Source organism: Daphnia pulicaria, chromosome 2, assembly GCF_021234035.1.
Source record: "Daphnia pulicaria isolate SC F1-1A chromosome 2, SC_F0-13Bv2, whole genome shotgun sequence".
NCBI lineage: Eukaryota > Metazoa > Arthropoda > Branchiopoda > Diplostraca > Daphniidae > Daphnia > Daphnia pulicaria.
In genome coordinates, this window is record NC_060914.1 from 175,593 (window position 1) to 194,776 (window position 19,184).

A 19,184-nucleotide genomic window follows, 5' to 3' on the forward strand; every position below is an offset into this window, starting at 1 on the left:
GCCCACAGGATGTTTTCGTCTTTTCGAGCTATTTTCTGTAAGTTTCCCAATTTTATTATGTTGTATTTGTAGTTTGTATTATAGAGCAAGACTGAAGGCTTTTTTCCACTTAACGTTAGGTTAGTTTCATAGCATTTGATGTTAGGCTGCTTGGGTGTAAATTGAATTTCATTGTGTTTTCGAGAACGAGGTGCTTGGTAAAATGAACGTGAATGAATCGAAAGGCTATAGTGTGTAGATGAAAAAGTAATTTGGGACCAAACAATTAAACTTCTTGACTTTGAAATTAAAACTAATGAGCGATTGGCAAAAGGGCGGGAAAGAGGAACTGCGCATTTATTAAAAGCGTCGTCTGGGCGAAGAAATCTCGACGACGCCTGTCGTCTCTCCATCAGTCTCCACCATTATGCGGATGATGATTTTTATCCTCTGAATGATGTAGTGTGTATAAGTCTCCCCTTGTCTGTGTGCGACACATAATAATATGTCGCAGTTGTTGTTGTCGAGGGCAGCCGGAAGACCGGAAGAATAAGAGCAGGAAGGACGGAAGGAAGCATTAGAACGACCAATGGGAAAAGAGGAAAAAAACAAGTGAAAGTGACATGAGATTAGTGTCTCTAGGTTGCACTTGTACACCCACACACATGCGAGGCGGTCGAGTGCTCAAAAACAAGAATTATTTCGTCGCTAGGCAACCGTCTCGACGGAAAACGGAACGGTGAGCGAGAACCATAACGTTCGTCTTAATTTCATCAAAGTTTCGCCCCCCACAGTCGAGGCAAATGAAATTCAGGACAACTTTGATTAAAACCAACTTTTTTTTTGTTGGATACCCACTGGTAGAAATTTCCTTAACGCCGAGATTCTATAGTTTGAGCGAGAGAAACTTTTTCGTGAATGTGATTAATCTGTCCCCAACTTTTGTGCGTGTTGCCTTAACAAATGCTGGATGAGAAGTTCGCTAGATGGCGCGAGAGGGAATCTTTTACAACTTTTACACCACCCGACGAATTTATAATAATTTTTGTAGAGTTTTTTTTTTTTTGTTTTGGGTAGGCCGGGAGAATGAAGCGTGTCGGCACCGGTTTCGAATCCGCACCGACCACCCGCACTCCGCGCCCGGAAGAAGTGGGCGGCGCTTTTGTATATTCTAACGTGTGTTGTGTGTAGTGTACACACACACCTTAACCCCACCTATCCAACTCTCCGTCAACCAAGTTATCCTCACTCGCATTACGTACAAATGCAGCGGGTTCAAAAAAATCTTTTCCCTCCTTCTTCTTCTTCTTCTTCTTTACCTATTCCATCCACTTCTTCTTCTTCTCTTTCGTGGACCTTGTGAGTTCCTCCGCTTCTTCTTGGTTTCAACAGCCTCGGGGCATACACCTAAGAGAGAGAGAAGGGGGAATTGGGGGAGTGGTTATAATTCGAAAATCCAGCGCATATACCTGGCCGTAGCGGGTGCCGGCCCGGACCAGTCGTCAGTACGCCCGAGTGGGAGAAACAGAGAGAGAAAGCGGCGACAGAATAAAAGTTCACCACCAACCAGAAAAAGTTGAAGAAGAAGAAGAAGAAAACAAAACAGAATTTCAGTTTGTTGCTTTTTCTGTGGTTCGTTTTGGCGTCAGCTATTATTCAGTTTTCTCGGTTCGTCGAGCTCACACAAGTCAGCATTAATTTACCCGGCACGACTCAATTGCGCAGATCCTCAACTGTTGTCTATAATCCGCCATCAACTTGTGCAACCATTGCGGAAAAAACTTGGCCAGCCATCGGATTGTTTATTGTAGCGCTTCGATAGTGATTCACGTTCCACTCGTTGGCGTGAGTGTGTAGAAAGAGATCCGAGTGGTTTTACCGGGAATAGTCAGATCAGCGTGTGGGCGCGCGTGCGTTGCGCACCAAAAAAGAAAACAAATTACGTTCGAATACCAGGAGGAGAAGGAAGATCAAGATTATTGGGTAATAGTTGAGCGTTATCCATCAGTGAATTTTTAGCCGAGAAAACAAAATAACAAGACGTGCCGGTGAGCAAGCAAAGCTCCTTTAGCCTGGAACAATAATAAAAAGAACAGCCACCACCACATCCATCAAAAATATTGAAAACAACCAAACAAAAAAAAAAAGAGAAATGGCGTCGACGTCAAACTACCTGTGGATTATCTCCTTGCTGTTGACAGCCATCATTCAGGTAAGTGTGTGTGTGTGTGATGTCGTCTGTGATGACGCCCCGAATATCCGCCATCAACTCGTTACAACCCGTGTGTGTTGTTGTGTCATTTCTTGTCGTGTCTCTTTCTCCTTTTCTCTCTCTCTCTCTTTACGCATTTCGTTGGACGGGGATTTATTCGGAGGGAGTTAGTGTTGCGTATCATTCGATTTATTGGATAGTCCTACTTTGTCAGAGAGCGGCGACATGGATGGAGAGTCAAGTAGCAGCCGCCGAAATGTTTGTCGATCGGGAAAATTTTCAGACTAGGGAAGATTAGCTGGGACGTTCTGATTTACCTGTGTGAGAAAAATCTGGTAATAAATAAAAGATGAATGAGCGAGAAAAGGGATTTTACTATTTTATAAATAGTTGGAAGATTTTGAAAAAGAAAAAGGGGAAATTTGAGGTGGCGCAAGGTAAAAAGAGCGGCAGGTGCGCGCCGTCACGCTTCAAGTCGCCGCCTCTGAAGACTTTCTACAGCGGAGCTTCTTCTTTTTTCTTCTTCTTTCCTTTTTTTCTATCATTCCTCCTGTTTCTTAACTCCCCCCCCCCCCCCCCAAAAAAAAAAGCCCCCCCTTCTCTTCTCTTTCCTGTGTTATTTTCCTTGCAGAGGGGGGAAGGAAACAAGGAAAAAAAGAAGAAATAACAACTATTTGAACCAAAAAAACAGAATCTAGTTGGGAGGGAGAGTTAGCACAGAGAAACAGGTACTCTGCATATAGGGACGACGACATGTATAACAGCAGTCAAAGCTCTTGCCAAGCGGGTTCTTCAAACCTGTCTCTCCGGGGCCCCCTTTTTTGTTGTTGTTGAAACTATTACGCCAACTATCTCAATTATGATGGCCCCCATCGACCCGAATCAACAGCTCAACCCAAAAAAGGAAAAATCCCGAGCGGAAAATGTCGAAAAGAAAAGGGCGGAATAAATTTGAAAAGCTAAAACTTTTTAACTGGATGTCAAACTTGGTGTAGGGGCGAGTGAGTTTGCCGATTTGGAAAAAAATGGGCAGAACAAAATTGTATTTGATTTGGCGGGGGGTCTCTCTATCGTGAATGGGGGGGAAAAACCACCCAGACCAACAAAAAGCGAAACGAGTAATTGGAATGAACTGATGGATGGATGGATAGATATGGAAATGCGATGAGGAGAAGCATCCAACGGCACAAAAAATCGCGGCTATTATTGAGTCTCGTTCGGATGGAGAGCCAGCTGTGTACACACACATAGTTTATTCGGGTGACTATAGTCTCTGTCTATTGGGTTTGTTATTTCCCTCCTTTTGATTTGTGTCGTGTGTATGTGTATAAGCTTCGCTATCTGCGCTGAGGCTGAACACACGCGGACGACGCCCTCTTCCGGGCGATATAACGGGCCACATGGGTCGCCCGGCGTTTAAAGAGCCGGGACGAGCGTTCGTTCGATGATGGGTCACCCGGATGCGAGCCTCGGAAATCTTTCTCTCTCTATAGCTACTTCCAAATACCGCCGCCACACCGGGACAAAATAAATAGGAAAAAGAAAAAAATAAACTAGCAACAAACAAATGAGAGACATTGCTGGACTCTCTCGCTCTCTCTCACTGGTTTCGGACACTGGAACGCTGGCCCCGTTACCTAGTCGACGAATCACGTAAAACAACAACGAAAAAGGGAAGTTATGTAGCTTAGCTAGACAGTCGAAAAAGCCATCATGTCAAAGAAGAAGATTAACAAAAGAGGGGGAGCAATGTAATATATAAGGGAAGAGACGGGCCAGCGACGTGGGACTCGTTTGGCAAACGAGTATTTATTTGATGTTATGCGATGCGTCTTTTTTTGTGTTTTGTTTCTGTTTTAGTATCTGTTTTGGTTTTCTTTTTCGGCCGAAAAAAACAATAATCGCTAACGGCGGGTCAGTTTTCACCTGTTGGGCGCTGGAATGGCTCGTCGGTGAAAGCGGGCCATCCCATCTCCTGACATGGATTTCTCTCTCCTGTGATCTGACATGGTAGTAGTCGGTGCCCAATTTGGTAAGGGCCGACGCGAAGGGAAGCAAAGAGAATCAGAAGAAAGGAAGACGAAGAAGAAGAGAAAAGAAATTCAAAGAGAAATTTTCTTTCTCTTTTTTTCTTCTCTCCTTCCCGTTGGTTCGTTCGTTTTTTTTTTTTTTTTTTTTTTTTTTCCACAGTATGTATACCCATCTGTCTAACCTGTCTTGGAGCTGTTTTGTTCGAGTCTGCATATATTTATATACATCTACGACGTTGCCATCTAGACATGTCTTCCATCTCAAGCGAGGGGCCCTGCCGGAGACGGGCCGTGTCGTGCGTACGTGCTGCGTCTGATAACGAATGTGTAGCTACTTTCACTCCCGCACGGGACTTGACTGCCACGGCAGCCGGCCCATGCATAACAACAACAACAACCAAACAAAGCTATAGAAAAAGACATTTTATGTAGGCCCTTGTAGACTCAGAGAGATTGCCGATTCAGTCCTTCCGGCAAAAGAAACGGACGTTGAAAATCCAGGCTACCTACATTCTTTCTTAAGGCCCTTATTACCAAAGAAATCCGCACCGCAGTTTCACCATTATAGAAGCTTCGGAAACCAGGGAGGGACCTGTCGATTCACTGGGCGCACAAACCAAAAAGAACAAACAATCGTCGCGAGAGTTGTTGTTGTTGTTGTTGTTTCTTGATATTTCTTGCTGCTTCCTTCTTTGGGGTTTTGGCAGTTTTCTCGCTCTGCCAACAAACAAAATCAAAACAACCATGGGAGTTGGGAGAGAAACTCCCAACAAGGGTCTCGGCACGAATGGAAAAAAGAAAAAAATCTCCCGATGGGATAACCACAGCAGTCGAGCTTTTATCCAGCCAAGGAAAGGTTATACGTATAGTCATGCAGGTATCTAGAGAATAAGAGGAATGCGAGCTCGAATGATGTGATTATATCTCGAAATGAATTAAGTAGCGCATATATCTGAGGCTCTGAGCTACCTGTTGGAGTTGCAAGGTCAGGGCGGGGAAAAAAAATCTTTCGTTCAGGTCTCTATGGGCGCGCCGCTCAACGACAGGTCGTAAAGGCGAAAAAAACCCGAAAATAACAACTTCCCTCTGAAAATTAATTTGAAAAAAAGGCGCCATATTTATTTTTATTTTGTTGCTTTTCGCCCCAGTAACTTGGACTTGTTGCTGCTATCGGTTGTGGTGTGATATCACGACATATTTGGAATTGCAGTGCTGGACGCTATAACTCCGCAGTATCTCCACCCTTTTTAATGATACCATCGCGGGGGTTTGTCCCGCATTTAACCGCATAACAACGGACACGATCACGGTCCCGATTCTCTTTTTTCTTTCTCCTTTTTCTTTCGCGTCGAAAAACCTTAACGGAGGGGAACAAGAGCAAGAAATGAAACGAAGCAGAGATATGTATAGATAGATTCAGATAGAAAGGGAAAGAACAAAGGACTTGGATAATCGACTTGGTCACGGGCTAATTGGCCTCTTGATGTCCATTCTTTTAATTTTTCCCGGAACAATTTTTTTGTTTTTCGTTCCTTTCTCTCTTTTTTTTAAGTTTTTTCTCTCTGGTCGTGTTCTCTTGTCGCTCTCCAATGTGATCTGACTCGGCCGGGGTAAATGAACCGAACTTTTGTTAAATCGGTTACGTTTTCCTTCTTTTTATTTTGTTTTTCTTGACTCGAGAACTCGACCGAAGTGAATTCGGTCAGCACCAATTCAAAACACGGTAGTTTTTTGTTGTAGTTCGTGAATGGGGGAAGAAAATAAGACGAGAGAAGAGAAAAAAAAAAAGATAAGGAGTTTTTTGGTCGTAAATTTGCTGTTGTGAAGAGACAACAACTGCTGGTAAACACTCGGTAAATACCCCACTTACGATAGCATGGAAACAACTAATTTGCCAGTCAACAGTTTTCTGTTGCCAGCGCTGGGAAATGGCCACTTTAACCTCATTGGCCAGTCGGGAAAGAGACGACCAGATGGACGTCAAGCTGACACACAACTCCTCACAAAATGACGTTCACAGCCGACATTTCAAGTTCGACTAATGAGTTTACGTTGGGAAAGACGAACGAACGAAGAACACGCGAAATGAAGAGAGAGAACTTCAACTACAAAATTAAACCGGCCACCGCATATGTTGCGCGCCCATTTTGAATTCAAAATGAACCCGAACGTCGCAATTTAGTAGTTAAGCAGTGTGGTGCCAGCCGATGAAAAAAGAGCATTCGGTAAATTGTCGCGGTACTTTTGAAGCTTTTATAATCTCGATTATATTAGCTTGTATTAACCTATATACTGTCGAAATTAACGAGAGAGAGAGAGACAAAGACATTGTTCATCAGCATTCTTACATAATACGCGGGAGAAGAATTAGAAGGAACTCGTTTTCAAACTCTGCTGGATTGTGTAAAACTGTAAAAATTGCCATCGGGTGAAACCTGATGTTGGCAATGGGGGGAACCAACATCCTCCAAGAAACATGGAGGAAAACAAATAAAATAATAATAACAACAATAATTGCTCTAGGCAGGATTTCATTCCGTGTCAGCTCGGTATTTGTTATTCGTAATTGCCTCAAAGGAATCCGGATTGGTTGCAGGCATCTAATGTTTTAAAATGCTCTATCGCCGTGTTTTCAGCCGCAAAGGAATGAGGCAACTCTTCTTCGTTTAGATAGGAAAAATAACATCTGATCGTGTATTATATTATACACACACAGCCGAGAAGAAAAAAAGAATTATGTACAGCATATTAAATTTTATTATTATTTTATTTTTTGTTTCAAACGGATAAATTATTTCAAAATGGTGGAGAGAATAAGAAAAAAAAAAAAAAAAAAAAAGAAAAGATATACACGGTTGACCGCTAAGGACCGGTTTATTATTTTATGAGTTCATCTCCTTAATTCTCCTTTTGTTTCTCCGCCGTATTGTCTTGTGTGGTTGCTGACGCAAACTTGCAACAATTCAAAGATTGCGGACGCGGAACATTCTTATTAGGAACTTCTTTTAAAAAATCCTATCCAGCCCCAAATTTCTTGGTGTCTCTGATTTATTGTTGAAAATGTTCTTGAAATTTCTCTTCTCAGACTGTCAATCTTATTTCTTTTCTTTCCGTCTTTCACTGGGTCGTATGTTTGAACAAAAAAGTCCAGGGGAAATCCATGTTGTCGCCGTTGTTGGACTCTTTTGGGAAGTCGGTCGGCTGCTGGCACCAACGAACGTGCAGCATCATCGCCGTCCAAAAACGGCGTGATGGGGGGGGGGAAGAAAAAAAAGATCCGAAGGATGGCCTTCGGATGGCCGGACGCGGACGGTTGTACGCCCTTTTACAGGCATCGTTCACTTTCAGCGCCGCTGGCGTCCAACCATTTAAGGCGATTGGTGTCTTGTCGACTAACGCAAACGGCCTTCGCTTTCCAATTCTTTCTCTGATATTTTATGACCTCTCCTCTGACACGAAAACCTGGAAAAGATCTACACATTTATTATTAAAGTGTACCTCCTTTTTGCCCGGTTTGTTTGTTCTCTCTCTCCTTTTTGATTTTTTGGCGACGGGCGAGGATGTGTGTAATATTCCCGAAATCGTTTCCAATATGGGCATTCCATGTGGAATGCCATTACGTGTAGACTGTAGCGTGATGTTATCCAGGGTTGGGTGTGTATCTCTCTCCTTGGTCCCCTTTTGGTTTTGGTTTTTCAGCATATGGCTGAAAATAATTCATTATTCATCATCACATGTGTACCATATTTATTGATTTCTCTTTTCTTTTTCTTTCCCGAAACGTCACGAGAATAGATGGCCGACAGTCAACTACCCAGTCCCGTCGATGCAGAATTTCTCCCTTCGGTCACGGCCAGTTGCCAGGGCGGACTGATGACCATCAAAGTGGAAACCAAGCAAGCTTTCCAAGGTAACATTTTACATCACACCACATCATATTCGCCCAGTGTCGGTATAGAACCATTTCTGTTTTGCGGACGAGGCTTTCTTCACGACGCAGCGATCAACCGGGGTGGTTTAATTCAGAAAGGCAACATGTTCCAGCAGTAGATAAGATTTGTTATTCGTAACAAACAACTTGGACGATAAGCAAAGTCGAGAGAAAGCCTTACTGTCCAACAGAAATGACATTTCCAAGAAATTTGCGTTTGGTTTTTTTTTCCCCCTATTCAAGTTCATTGAACGCGCGCGTGTTCTTCTCCGATGCGAGATTCCTTTTCTGCGGGAATATATTTCTTCGGATAGGGAAGAAGGCGAATAAGATCGCGAGCGAATGAGGTTACACACGAGATGCGTGCGATCTCCTTTCGGCCGTTTTCTTGAATAAGAAAAAAGAACCAAAGAAACCGGTTTGCCATCCACCTATAGCTGTAGTAGACGTTCCTCCTGCTCTCATCATCATCATCTGCCTCCTCCGGTTGTTCTCCTGTTGCTCATCGTGGAACGTATTAGATGCATCAAGCAGAGGGGGGGAGGTATAGGCGTTCGTGATTCAAGGTGGCCTCGTTTCGTTATTAAATGCATTTCTGACAAGAACAAGACCGATTCGCTAGATCTATGGGCGCTCTTGTTTTTCCCTCATTTTCAATGGGAGACTTGTAATTGTATTTCTTCTTCTGGGTTCCTCAATGAGCAACTGGGACACGGTGAGCTCGGCATTTTTTAAATTTCGATTCTTCTGCTTCTCGTTATTATTGCGCACAGTGCACATACGCATCAGATGATTATTAAAGTGCGTATCGAGAGAATAAAGGGGGGGAATAGAGGGGCGGTACGGGGTCAGGCCCAACTTCACGGGGCTATGCCGTCGTCGACATAAATACGCGACGGTGATGGCAATTTTTTTCGTTAGTCAGACAATCACGTCCGACCACTCCCACGGTGATCGGCAAATAGCGCTAAGCCCTGTAATGAAAGCACTCGTTCGTTCGCTCGCTCGCTCGTTCTCGCACCGTGTTATCGGGAAAAGGCGGGCGAGGATGTAACACAAAAACGAAAATAACAACCAAACATGTGTAGGGCATTTGTTATTATAATATCCGTACGGTACACACAGAGACGCTGTGTGTATACATATCTGTAATTTAAAAAAAAACAATTGCATTTTTCGGTTGGGGGGGTTCATTTTCTGGAAATAGAGCGTGCAAAGCCCGTTTTTATTTTCACGTTTCGAAAGAGCGCCAAGCACCAAAGGCAAACGTGAGAATTCCAGCCGAGAATCAGCACACTCTCCGCAGGCAGAAACGGTGTGTCCCTATCGGTCTTTATTTTTCTTTCTTTCTGAGGGCTGGTGGATTTGCGTGAAATTTCAATCGATCCGACACGCAGAGGCGAACGCAATCAAGGCAAAACTTTTCCCCCGAGAGTGACAGTAATATTCGTGAATTTCCCCCTGTGTGTGTGTGTGAACAGGACGTCGTCTGTCTGGCTTTTTCCCTGCCACTATTTTTGGCGTAGATTTATTGCATCGTCCTCACAAAAGGAGAAATCTCTGGGCTGATGAATTACGTGTCGTCTTATTGCGCACGAACGGGGAACTAGAAAACGAACGTCACCCTGTCTTATAATATACACCGTCTCGCAGAGCCTATGACTATTAACTAACACACACGTGATTGCATTGTTTGCGGCTTGTCTGATGATTATACATATCGCCTCATTCGACTTTTCTCTTTTTCTTTTTTTTATATTTTATGTGAATGTACAAACAGGCGTGATGCACGTGTGTGACCGGGCCAGAGGCGACTGCAAGCGAAGTCCAGCCTGTACCGTCTACGGTGACAGCAACACGACGGCCAGTTTGCGCATCAACATGCTGGCCAGGCCGAACGACACGGATTTCTGCGGTGTCTACATCAATGACGTGAGTTTCCACCCCCCGCCCACCAACTTCTGACTTGTACTCATTTCCTCCTGTCCCTCTTTTGTTTCTGCATGTTCTCGGCCGTCCGTGATAGAGACGTGGACGACGATTACGACGTACGTACACGGGCACTAGACACTTGGCCGTGGGAAACAAAAAAAGACAGAAAGACCCGAAAAACCAAGAAAAGAAAGTGGGAAATTTCGAGAGTATATTATCGTTTTTTGAAAAACATATGAGCGGATGACCGGTTCTGATGTGGCTGTGCTTGTCCGGCCAATGTACAATTCCCCTCCTGGAGAGAGAGAGAGAGAGAGAGCCTTCTGCTGTCCCAGTAGTCTGTTTTATATTCCCTTCATGTCTCTTTGCTACATGGGAATTGGAGGTACTGGTACGAGTTTGCGCTGGCCCATTGTCTTGCCTTATATATAAACGTCGCTTCCGGATGGATAACTCTGCACATTCGCCCACTCTACCGTGCCGTATATGTGCCGTGTGTTATTGCGAGCGGGGGCCAACGGAGTACACACACACAAACACTGGGAGGGTGGCTGCTGTTGCGTAGTTCACCTTGAAGTGATTAAAATGCAATTGCTGCAATGGACGCGGACAGTGAGGGCCTTCGGGGGAGGAATGACTTTGAACTGTCAAAAGAGTAACCCCGCTCAATCTTCGGCTAACTATATCCATCATTGGACATAATGAGATTTGAATAGATGATTAAGGGCGATTATATCTAGCTCTTCTTCTCCTCCAACTTATTCGGAGATTTTCTCTTCTCTGATTTATTAACAAATCCCGTTTTGTTTTTTGTGTTTTGATTATTGCAGCGAACGAGCGAGCGATCGGTGCCAATTGCCGTTCGTTTCCACCGGACGCTGGAGTTGGGAGACGACAAATATTACGTCATCACTTGCGGGCGATCCGCCTTCCGCAACTCAAGGTCGGTACACCTTCGCCAATATTTCAGCATTGTTCACCTTCCCTTTTTCGATCGAAACTCACCGATAAGGAAAAATAAAAAAAGGGAAAATTGGCGTTTCCCTCGTCTGCAAGTTGTGGCAGAGCGTTGCAGCATTACGCAGTACATTTGGTAGGTGAGGTGTAGGCGTGAGTGGCGCGACAGAGGCCAGCCTGCCGATTCTTTTTTCACGGTTGATGTCATTATGCAAATATGTTTGGGGGGGCCATCTCACGCCCGCTTTATTCGGCGAGAAACTTTCGCTCATTGTGACGTCATTGACAATCAAAAGCGGCGGCCATATTTGCTGCTCGGTCGCGCACATCACGTCATCCACCTTCTTCCCCATTGACTCATCCCCCCCCCTTTTTGTGTGCGTCTTTATTTGCCCACGTAGTCATTCTACCAATAATACCAGCCTCGCGCCGGGAGTAATCCAGCTTCTACGTAAATCCCCGTCGGTTCCAATCATTCCCGGGCAAATTCACCCGTCATCTTTATAGTAAAATAAGAAATGGCCAACTAATTGACAGGGAGCTTTGACCGAGCCGGATTTATTAGACTTGCGCATGAGATTTTGGTCGGGGTTTTCTCCGGAAAAGGACGTACGTATGTGTACTTGTGTTTGGTTGAGATATAGTATAGTCGCGGAACAAACAGATGATGCAAGAAAACCAAAAAAAGAAAAAGGGGGAAACTATAGTAGATAAATGTGTTTGTTGCTATATACCAAACACTTTCGTTTCAACAGAGTACTCCCGTCTGGTTTTTTTTTCTCGTGCTGTTGTCTTCTTCATTCTTCTTTGGTTGATGGTTCGGGATTATTTTTTTGAAGGTCTCCGCCAGGGGCCAGCACGGCACGGGAGATACTATCAAACTCCCGTCACGACGAACTTCCCGGACACGTTGTGAAATTTTTTTTTTTTTTTTTCTTTTTAAGACGAGAAAAACAGCAGCAGATGGAATGAAAGAAACGAAACGAAAACTAGTCGACAAGAGACAAAGGCAAAATGCCGAATGTTGCGTTTCTCTCCAACTGCTTTACCTACCCACCAATTAGCGCAGTGAGCGTATATATGTATATGTATACCTGCGTAGTACCTATGATTCGCTAGCGTGTTGTTATTAAAGCCTGACCTAATCACCGGTCTCGTGAATCAATTGAAAACAAATTCCGTAACACGAGAAAATGAGCGGCGGCGGCGGCGGCGTCTAAAGCGGCCAATGGCCACCACCACCACCACCTACAAAAAAATTGTAGACAACGTTATAGACCGTCTTAATAATCCTTTAGCAGGGAGAAAAACAAAAAAGATATTCACGAACGAGAGAAGAAAAAAAAAATTCCAAACTGCCACAGAGAAAATGAGATAAAGAAGAAGGAAATGTGTTGGTGTTGTTGTGTTTCTCTCTCTCTCCGGTTTCGACGAGTACGGAGAGCACATAACATTCCGTTTCGTTTCTTGCCATTAAAAGAAAGGGTCGGGTCAAGAGGGGGTGAGTCGTTAGACCTCTTTGGAAATGGTTCATTATGCAGCGCTGCGCTCACGCGGGAAACGGATTGCCTGTTGCGATTGCAAGAGGCGCGGCGGCCACCGCCCTCCACAGCCCAGACCCTCGACGTGTTGTGCCGGGATGCTGCTGTTTGTTTTTCTTGTGTTTGTTTTAATTTCTTTCCTCTAGAGGGAAAGAAACGATACTTGTGTTATGTCTTTTTTCCAAACGACCGGAATGTGGTTATTAATGATTCTTCCTCTTTTCTTTTTTCCTTTACATTGTCGCACACAGGAACGAGACGGCCGACGCCTACATGAGACTTTACAGCGAAGATAATAAGCGAGTCACCGAAGCCGTCTACGGCAGAAAATACAAACTCAGAGTCGGCGTTAATAATCTTGACAGTAAGTTGTTTTCTTTTTTTTCTTTTTTTAAAGAAAAAAATAAGATTTTGTAGTTTTTCCTTTTGTTTTCTTTTCCTCATTCTTCTTCTTTCGCTCGTATCAATTTTCTTCTTCTCAATTCTGGGGGGATTGGCGCGCTCCGTGTGTCCGCCGGAATTTCTATTTTTATTCAAACAGCAGCACAAACGAGCTGCAGCAACACGTAACGTGTACAATACATTGAAGAAGACGCCTCCAAAGAAGAGAGTTTTCGTCATGGCTACATCCGCTTCTTCTATACGCATTCCATTTCTGTTTTTTCCCTCCTTTTCTTCGCAGTTCTTCCACGGTCTATCCATTCGATCCGTTTCGCGCCCGTAGAAAGGCAAGAAGAAAAATTCAAATTCTTATTATCTCGTATTTTCTCAATTTTCTTTCCGCGTCTTGGATTTTGAGTCTTGGAAACTCCATATGCAATGGAGGTGTTGCTGGCGTGCCTCGTTTCGGGTCACGAAATTTTCGTATCTGCGTGAACATCGGCCATCGTTTCGAGAAAAAAAAAACTCGTTGAGAAATGAGATTGAAATGGGGAAACCAAAAAAACAAAATCCCAAAATACCTTGGACGTCTTCGTGTAGATTCACCTGTCCGGCAGGGAGGGTGGAATAAATGAGGGAGTTAAAAAGAAACCCAACCAGCGCGTTCTATACATACTAAGTTTCCCCATTTTTCTCTCTCTTGGGTGTTTCCAGTTAAGTTCTAATATCTCAATGACCAAATTAGGCAACTGCCCAGGTCGTCCAGTGTCTAGGTAACCTTGAAGGAGACCCGTGAAGAATTAAAAGGCGTAGTGGAAGTTAAAATCAAAAGGGAAAGTTATAAAAAAAAAGATGAAGAAGAACTTTCAAACTGTTTTCCCTCTCGTTCTTCTTCTTCTTCTTCTTCTGGGAACATAAACTAAAACGACGATGGTTATATGACTGTTGCCCTTCCTCGCCTAACTTGTTGCCGGTAAACACATTCCACTGGCGGCTTTTACTTTCATGCCGTTCAAACTGCTCGTTCAACAGCTGCCCGATATGTATCTAGGCATAGTGTCTATATATGTCTACCTACCCCCGTGTGTGTGTGTGTGTGTGTGTGTACTGAGAAGAAAGGGAAGAAGAAAATGAATCGACGACCTCCAATGTTCATTACACACAGGCGAATGAGAAGCGCCAGACCTTACCAGTCCACAAGTTATTTACGACCTCTTTCATTTTTCTTTCTATTTTTTAACCAAAAAAGGTTTTTACGGATTCCGACCGTCTTCGTGCTTCACCTACGGCGGGCCCAACAGCAGCGTCATTCCATTGTTCGATAAACGAGGGTAAGTTATAAAAAAAAAAAAAAAAAAAAACTAGAAAATGAAAACGATGTCGTTAACTGTTACGGAACTCAATACCAGACAGACTAGGATAAGATATACCCTTTTTTTTTATCTTCTTCTTCTTCTTTTTTCGGTTATTTCACGTCAGGTGAACAAAATTCTTGTTGGTCCCTCTAATTGTAGTTGTCCTGGGTGGTATACTGTGCACACAATGTAAATAACGCTTCGCAGATGGACGTTTTCCGCTCGAGAAATTCAATTAACTTTTTTTTTCCGAGCGTGCCCAGGCTTATTTATGTTGATTGAAATCAAAAGCAGACACGCGGCCCTTTCCATTTTGTTTTTTTCATGGAGGTTACAGAGTCTATTGACCTTTTTTTAAAAAAAAAAAAACAATCTGAATATCTAATCAGAAGCGGCCGTCAATATCGTGTACACGTTCGGCAGACTTAATGATTGGCGATTCATTATTAACATATTCAAGAAACAAGTGGGAGAGGCTTTTTTTTTTTATTATTTTTGGCAAAAATATTGCCGAAATGACGGCCATTATTTCCCCTCCGCGAAAGAATAACTTGGGATTCGGGTCTAACATTATGTGCAGACATTGATGGCTTTGTGGGTTGGGAAGGGAGGTGGAAAAGGATATATATGTTTTAGGATGATGAGATGGCACGAAATCTGCCGCTATGTGCGCCAAAGCTCTCTCGGCTGGCATTTGGCCATAGTATGACTTCCTGTTCGCATGACGACATGGAAATAACCAAACTATATAGTGGGTACTATATACTACAGTAACCCCCAGCCAGCATTTCAATAAAATATGCTATTAGCATTTTCTTCTTTCTTCTATGATAAAAATTCAGCGAAAGACACGAAAGTAAGAAGAAGAAGCTGGTCAAGGTGAATTCTTTTGTTCGTGGCTTGGCTATAGCGTCAGCGCACGACTGAATTACCATTCGGCCATTATGTATATGTGTTGTAAATCATATGGGATGTAGGAGAAAGAAAAGATGATTTTACATGATGGATTAGCCGGATGAGAAATAACAACGTAATTTCTTTTGTGTGTGTGTGTGTGTGTATACGTTATATTAGTTTGTTATGATTGTTGTTGCTGAAATATATCCGTCTCATCGTTCTCATCTGTACATGTAAATCGGCAGGTGCCCGGAGAAGAAGATAGCCACGAATTTCGTCCACGACAACAAAGGTTACGCCGAAGCAGAGATCCCCATGTACCGTTTTGCCGAGTACAACGTCGTCAACATTCAGTGCGACATCCTCGTCTGCAAAGGTGCGTACATATATAAGCTCGTCTCCCGGGGGGTTTCTCTCTGTGTGATTTACGACGATGAAGTACGACCGAGAGCTGCGGAGGAAGCTGGGCCATATACTTCGACGAAACAGACAAAGTGGAAATGTCACAGACGTCCCAGCGCGGCCATTTTTTCATTTCCTCTCGTCGATGGAATAAACTAATGAATCTTTTTGTTTGTTTGTTTGTTTGGTGGACCACAACACAGGCGGGTGCGGCGAAGCATTCTGCGACGACGACATCACTCCGTTCGCCCAGGGTCGAGCCATTGGCCGCGACGTTCCCGACTCGGAGGGGAGTCTGATGGCCTCCTACAGCGTCTACGTCGTCGATCCAGGAGCTGCCCCACGTAATTTTCCATCCTCTTGTTATTGCATTCTATTCCTTCCCCCTCGACTTGATTCGGTTTCGCCATACCGGTCGTCAGACTCATTTTCATTCTGGAGTCTAGAGCTAGATAAGACTCGTAACGCGTTGAAATGGTCGTTTCATTTCGTTATAGAAGCGCCAACAAGACGAGGTTGGAAGAGTCAAATTCACACGGTCCGTTAGGACAATGCTCATATCAAACAATCAGACAGTAGTTGAAAAAGAATGTTGTCTTGTTCAGCCAAAAAAATAAGAAGAACATGAGATGCTCCGAGCACATTTGGCGAAGGAAAGAAAAATATTATAAGCCAAAAAAAAAGGGGCAGAGTTGATGATGGCTCGCCATGTTTTCCCTTTTATTTTTTGACTTTTTTTTCTCACATTGGATCATATATATTTTTTTTGTTTCTCCTCTTTTGTTCGAGTCCATTTAAAAGAAGAAAAAAATGAACGTGTGTTTGTCTTGGCTCCTCTTATCTCTTTTATAGTGGCAGTGGCAGCTTGTTCGGGTATTCAACCTCTTTGGCTGCTCTATTTGTGCATCGCTTTCGGCATCCTCTTCCTGATTATGCTCATCATCAACGTGTTCCTCTGCTCGGCCATGACCTGCTCTTGTTCCAAGACCGAAGTCATCGAAAAGGAGCCCAGCATCATAGAAGAGTATGACCCTTACCGCTCCTGGCACGGATCGCAATACGGATCACGGTACGTTCGCTAGCGCCGGTGATGATGATGATGATGATGGTGTGTGGTAACTAAATAGACACTAAATACTAGACACTGTCTACATAAATAGCAGTCAGAGCGGACGTGTGGCTTGCGAGGAGCCAAGGTTCTAGTCTACTCTAATAGTATGAGTGTGTGTCTCCGCCATTTTGGGAGGGAGAGGGCTGTGAAAGCGTCGACTAACGAGACGACAATAACGGACTAATCGAAATGATTTGTTGACGGTGTTCATTAAAGGTACTCGCTGAACGGAGTGAGCAAACCGGGCTACATCTCGGCGGGTTCAACCATGAACTCGACCCGCTCCTATTCGACCAACAGCGATCATTACGCCATCGTCCATTCCAGGCCCGGAAGCCGCTATTCGGCGCCAGGGGCCAATGGAGTTCATCACGGCCAACGACAGCAGAACGGGCAGGCCAATCACCACCATCAAACAGCCACTCAACAGCGACGTGATCCGCGCAACGGAAACGGCGAAGTCCATCACGGTCCCGGCCCAGGCTCCATTTCGGGCTCGCATTACTCGGCCAAGTAGATTATTATCATTCTCGTCTTCTTCTTCTTCTTCATCACGCTGTGTGTCTAAAAACATATCCAAGCCAAAGTCGCTAGTTTCAACTTCTTCTTTCTTTTTTGATTCGTCTATTCATTTTCTTTTTTTGACTGTGTGTTTTGTTTCTAAAGCGGGACTCGGCTGCATTGATGATCACGACGATGATGATGATGATGGCGGGAGACAAAGAGCTGCTGGAAGAGAGGAGGAACAACAACTGTACATATATTCTTTCCACCTTGAGTTTGCTGCTGTGCCGCTGCATATGAAGCCGACGAACCGCTGCTGCTGTTTGCTGCTGCTGCTGCGGGACTTGTGTAACTTGCGTGACTCGCCGGGGTGAAAGGTCGACTCCTATGAGAGAGTGGAATACATACACATATACATACACATGCGGGAGCAGCCAACAGACGTACGGAATGAAAGAAGAGGAAGAGGGCGGAGACGGAAAGAAGAAGAAGAAGAAGAAATTGTTGAAGAGTTGAAGAAAGAAGAAAATTTTTTTGTTTTTGTTTTGTGTTTTATTTTTATTTTTTCCTCCCTTTTTTTGTGAAAAACAAGGCCATAGTAAAAGAAGAAGAAAAAAGACATATAAAAGACATTTACGCATTCACGGGGAAGACGAAACGAGTTGATCTAATTCTAATAATAAAAATTACAAAAAAAAAGGGGAAAATGGGGGGCAGCTAGACCGCCGTTTGTTACGGCCGCCACCACACGTCACCTCCGTTGCGATCCATCCGTCATATTATAGATCTATATATTATTTTTGTTGCCTCTTTTTTTATCGTCTGTACATGTTCTTGAACGTGTTTCGTTTTCTTTTCGAGAAACTAAAAAAAAAAAAAAAAAACCAAAAACACACTAAAGACTTTGACGGGAGCAATTAAGACATAAACAAATGCGCTATAATAAAAACACGAAAAACAAAACAAAATGCATATTCCCCCCCACTAACATTCGTCGTTCTTACCAAACAAGATTCGTTATTGTGCGCGATGTGTGCTGTGCTGTGTGCTCTTAGGCGTATTATCTACCTAAAAAACCCCCCACGGTGTGTAATCGTGCCGAACTTAACTACTCGCGGATTTTATTTGGCTACAATGAGAAATCACGCAAAGTGGTTTTTGGCAATATATCAATCAAGCACTGGCGCACATATAGAGTTGCGGGTGCCCATGTCTCTCTGTGTGTATTTGTGAGTGTTATACCTTTTTGTTTTGGTAATTCTTATCGCCTTTTGTGCATTTATATCTTTGATTTCTATCGCGTTCGATTGTATTGGCTCCATCATCCCTCACTACAAAAAACCTAATTGTATCAGTGCGAGTGAAAAACCGTGTGAATGTCTCAAAGAACAAAAACCAACAAAAACACATAAATCATGTTATAATTCTAATGATGTTACATCACGTCGTGTGTTTCATGAAATGATTAATAATAATAAATAAAAACATGTACATAACCCCAAAAAACGAAACATTTCGCAAATGTCTTGATTTATGATTTCTCTTGAATGTTTTTCGTTCGTGATTTTGCCCTTTCCTTTTGGTTGCCTATACGTTCGGCTGACATATCCCCAACGGTCGCTGAAGGGGGGGGGGGGTAGAAAAAACGAAAAGAAACGGGAGGAATTGAACTGCCGGGAGAGTTCAACATCCATGAAAAGGAGTGAGGGAGAGAAGAATATTCTCGTTGGCTGGTGTGTGTGTGTGTGTGTGCACCTTCGTTCGTTCTTCTTTATTCAAGAAAATAAAATAAAAATACGGCGGCACCACTCCGGGCGGTGACCGTGAAAACGTGAAAAGATAAAAAAAAAAAAAGAAAAAAAAAACTGCGGCCGTCTGATCTTTTTCCCGAGGAGGGAAATGTAATAACCGCAGTCACGAAAGAGAGACGAGAGAGGGAAATTCTTTTTTCT

The 19,184-nt window shown here is 43.6% G+C and overlaps 1 protein-coding gene across 1 annotated transcript; it reads left to right on the plus strand.

Annotated features, from left to right (window-relative positions):
• Window positions 1-1,468: 1,468 nt before the first annotated feature.
• Window positions 1,469-18,738, plus strand: LOC124327146. Its single transcript, XM_046786068.1, has 11 exons — window positions 1,469-2,191; window positions 8,017-8,131; window positions 9,933-10,084; window positions 10,915-11,027; window positions 12,834-12,946; window positions 14,213-14,294; window positions 15,461-15,591; window positions 15,821-15,961; window positions 16,470-16,686; window positions 16,945-17,241; window positions 17,395-18,738. Exons 1-11 carry the CDS (start codon window positions 2,132-2,134, stop codon window positions 17,411-17,413), a joined length of 1,440 nt encoding a protein of 479 aa, XP_046642024.1. The 5' UTR covers window positions 1,469-2,131; the 3' UTR covers window positions 17,414-18,738.
• The last annotated feature ends 446 nt before the right edge of the window (window positions 18,739-19,184 follow it).

Excerpts from the sequence above, each read along its gene's own strand:
- LOC124327146 (XM_046786068.1), top strand. The coding sequence starts at position 2,132 with ATGGCGTCGACGTCAAACTACCTGTGGATTATCTCCTTGCTGTTGACA. Across the intron at positions 11,028-12,833 it reads TCCGCCTTCCGCAACTCAAG|GAACGAGACGGCCGACGCCT; the intron begins GTCGGTACACCT and ends TGTCGCACACAG. Across the intron at positions 12,947-14,212 it reads CGGCGTTAATAATCTTGACA|GTTTTTACGGATTCCGACCG; the intron begins GTAAGTTGTTTT and ends TAACCAAAAAAG.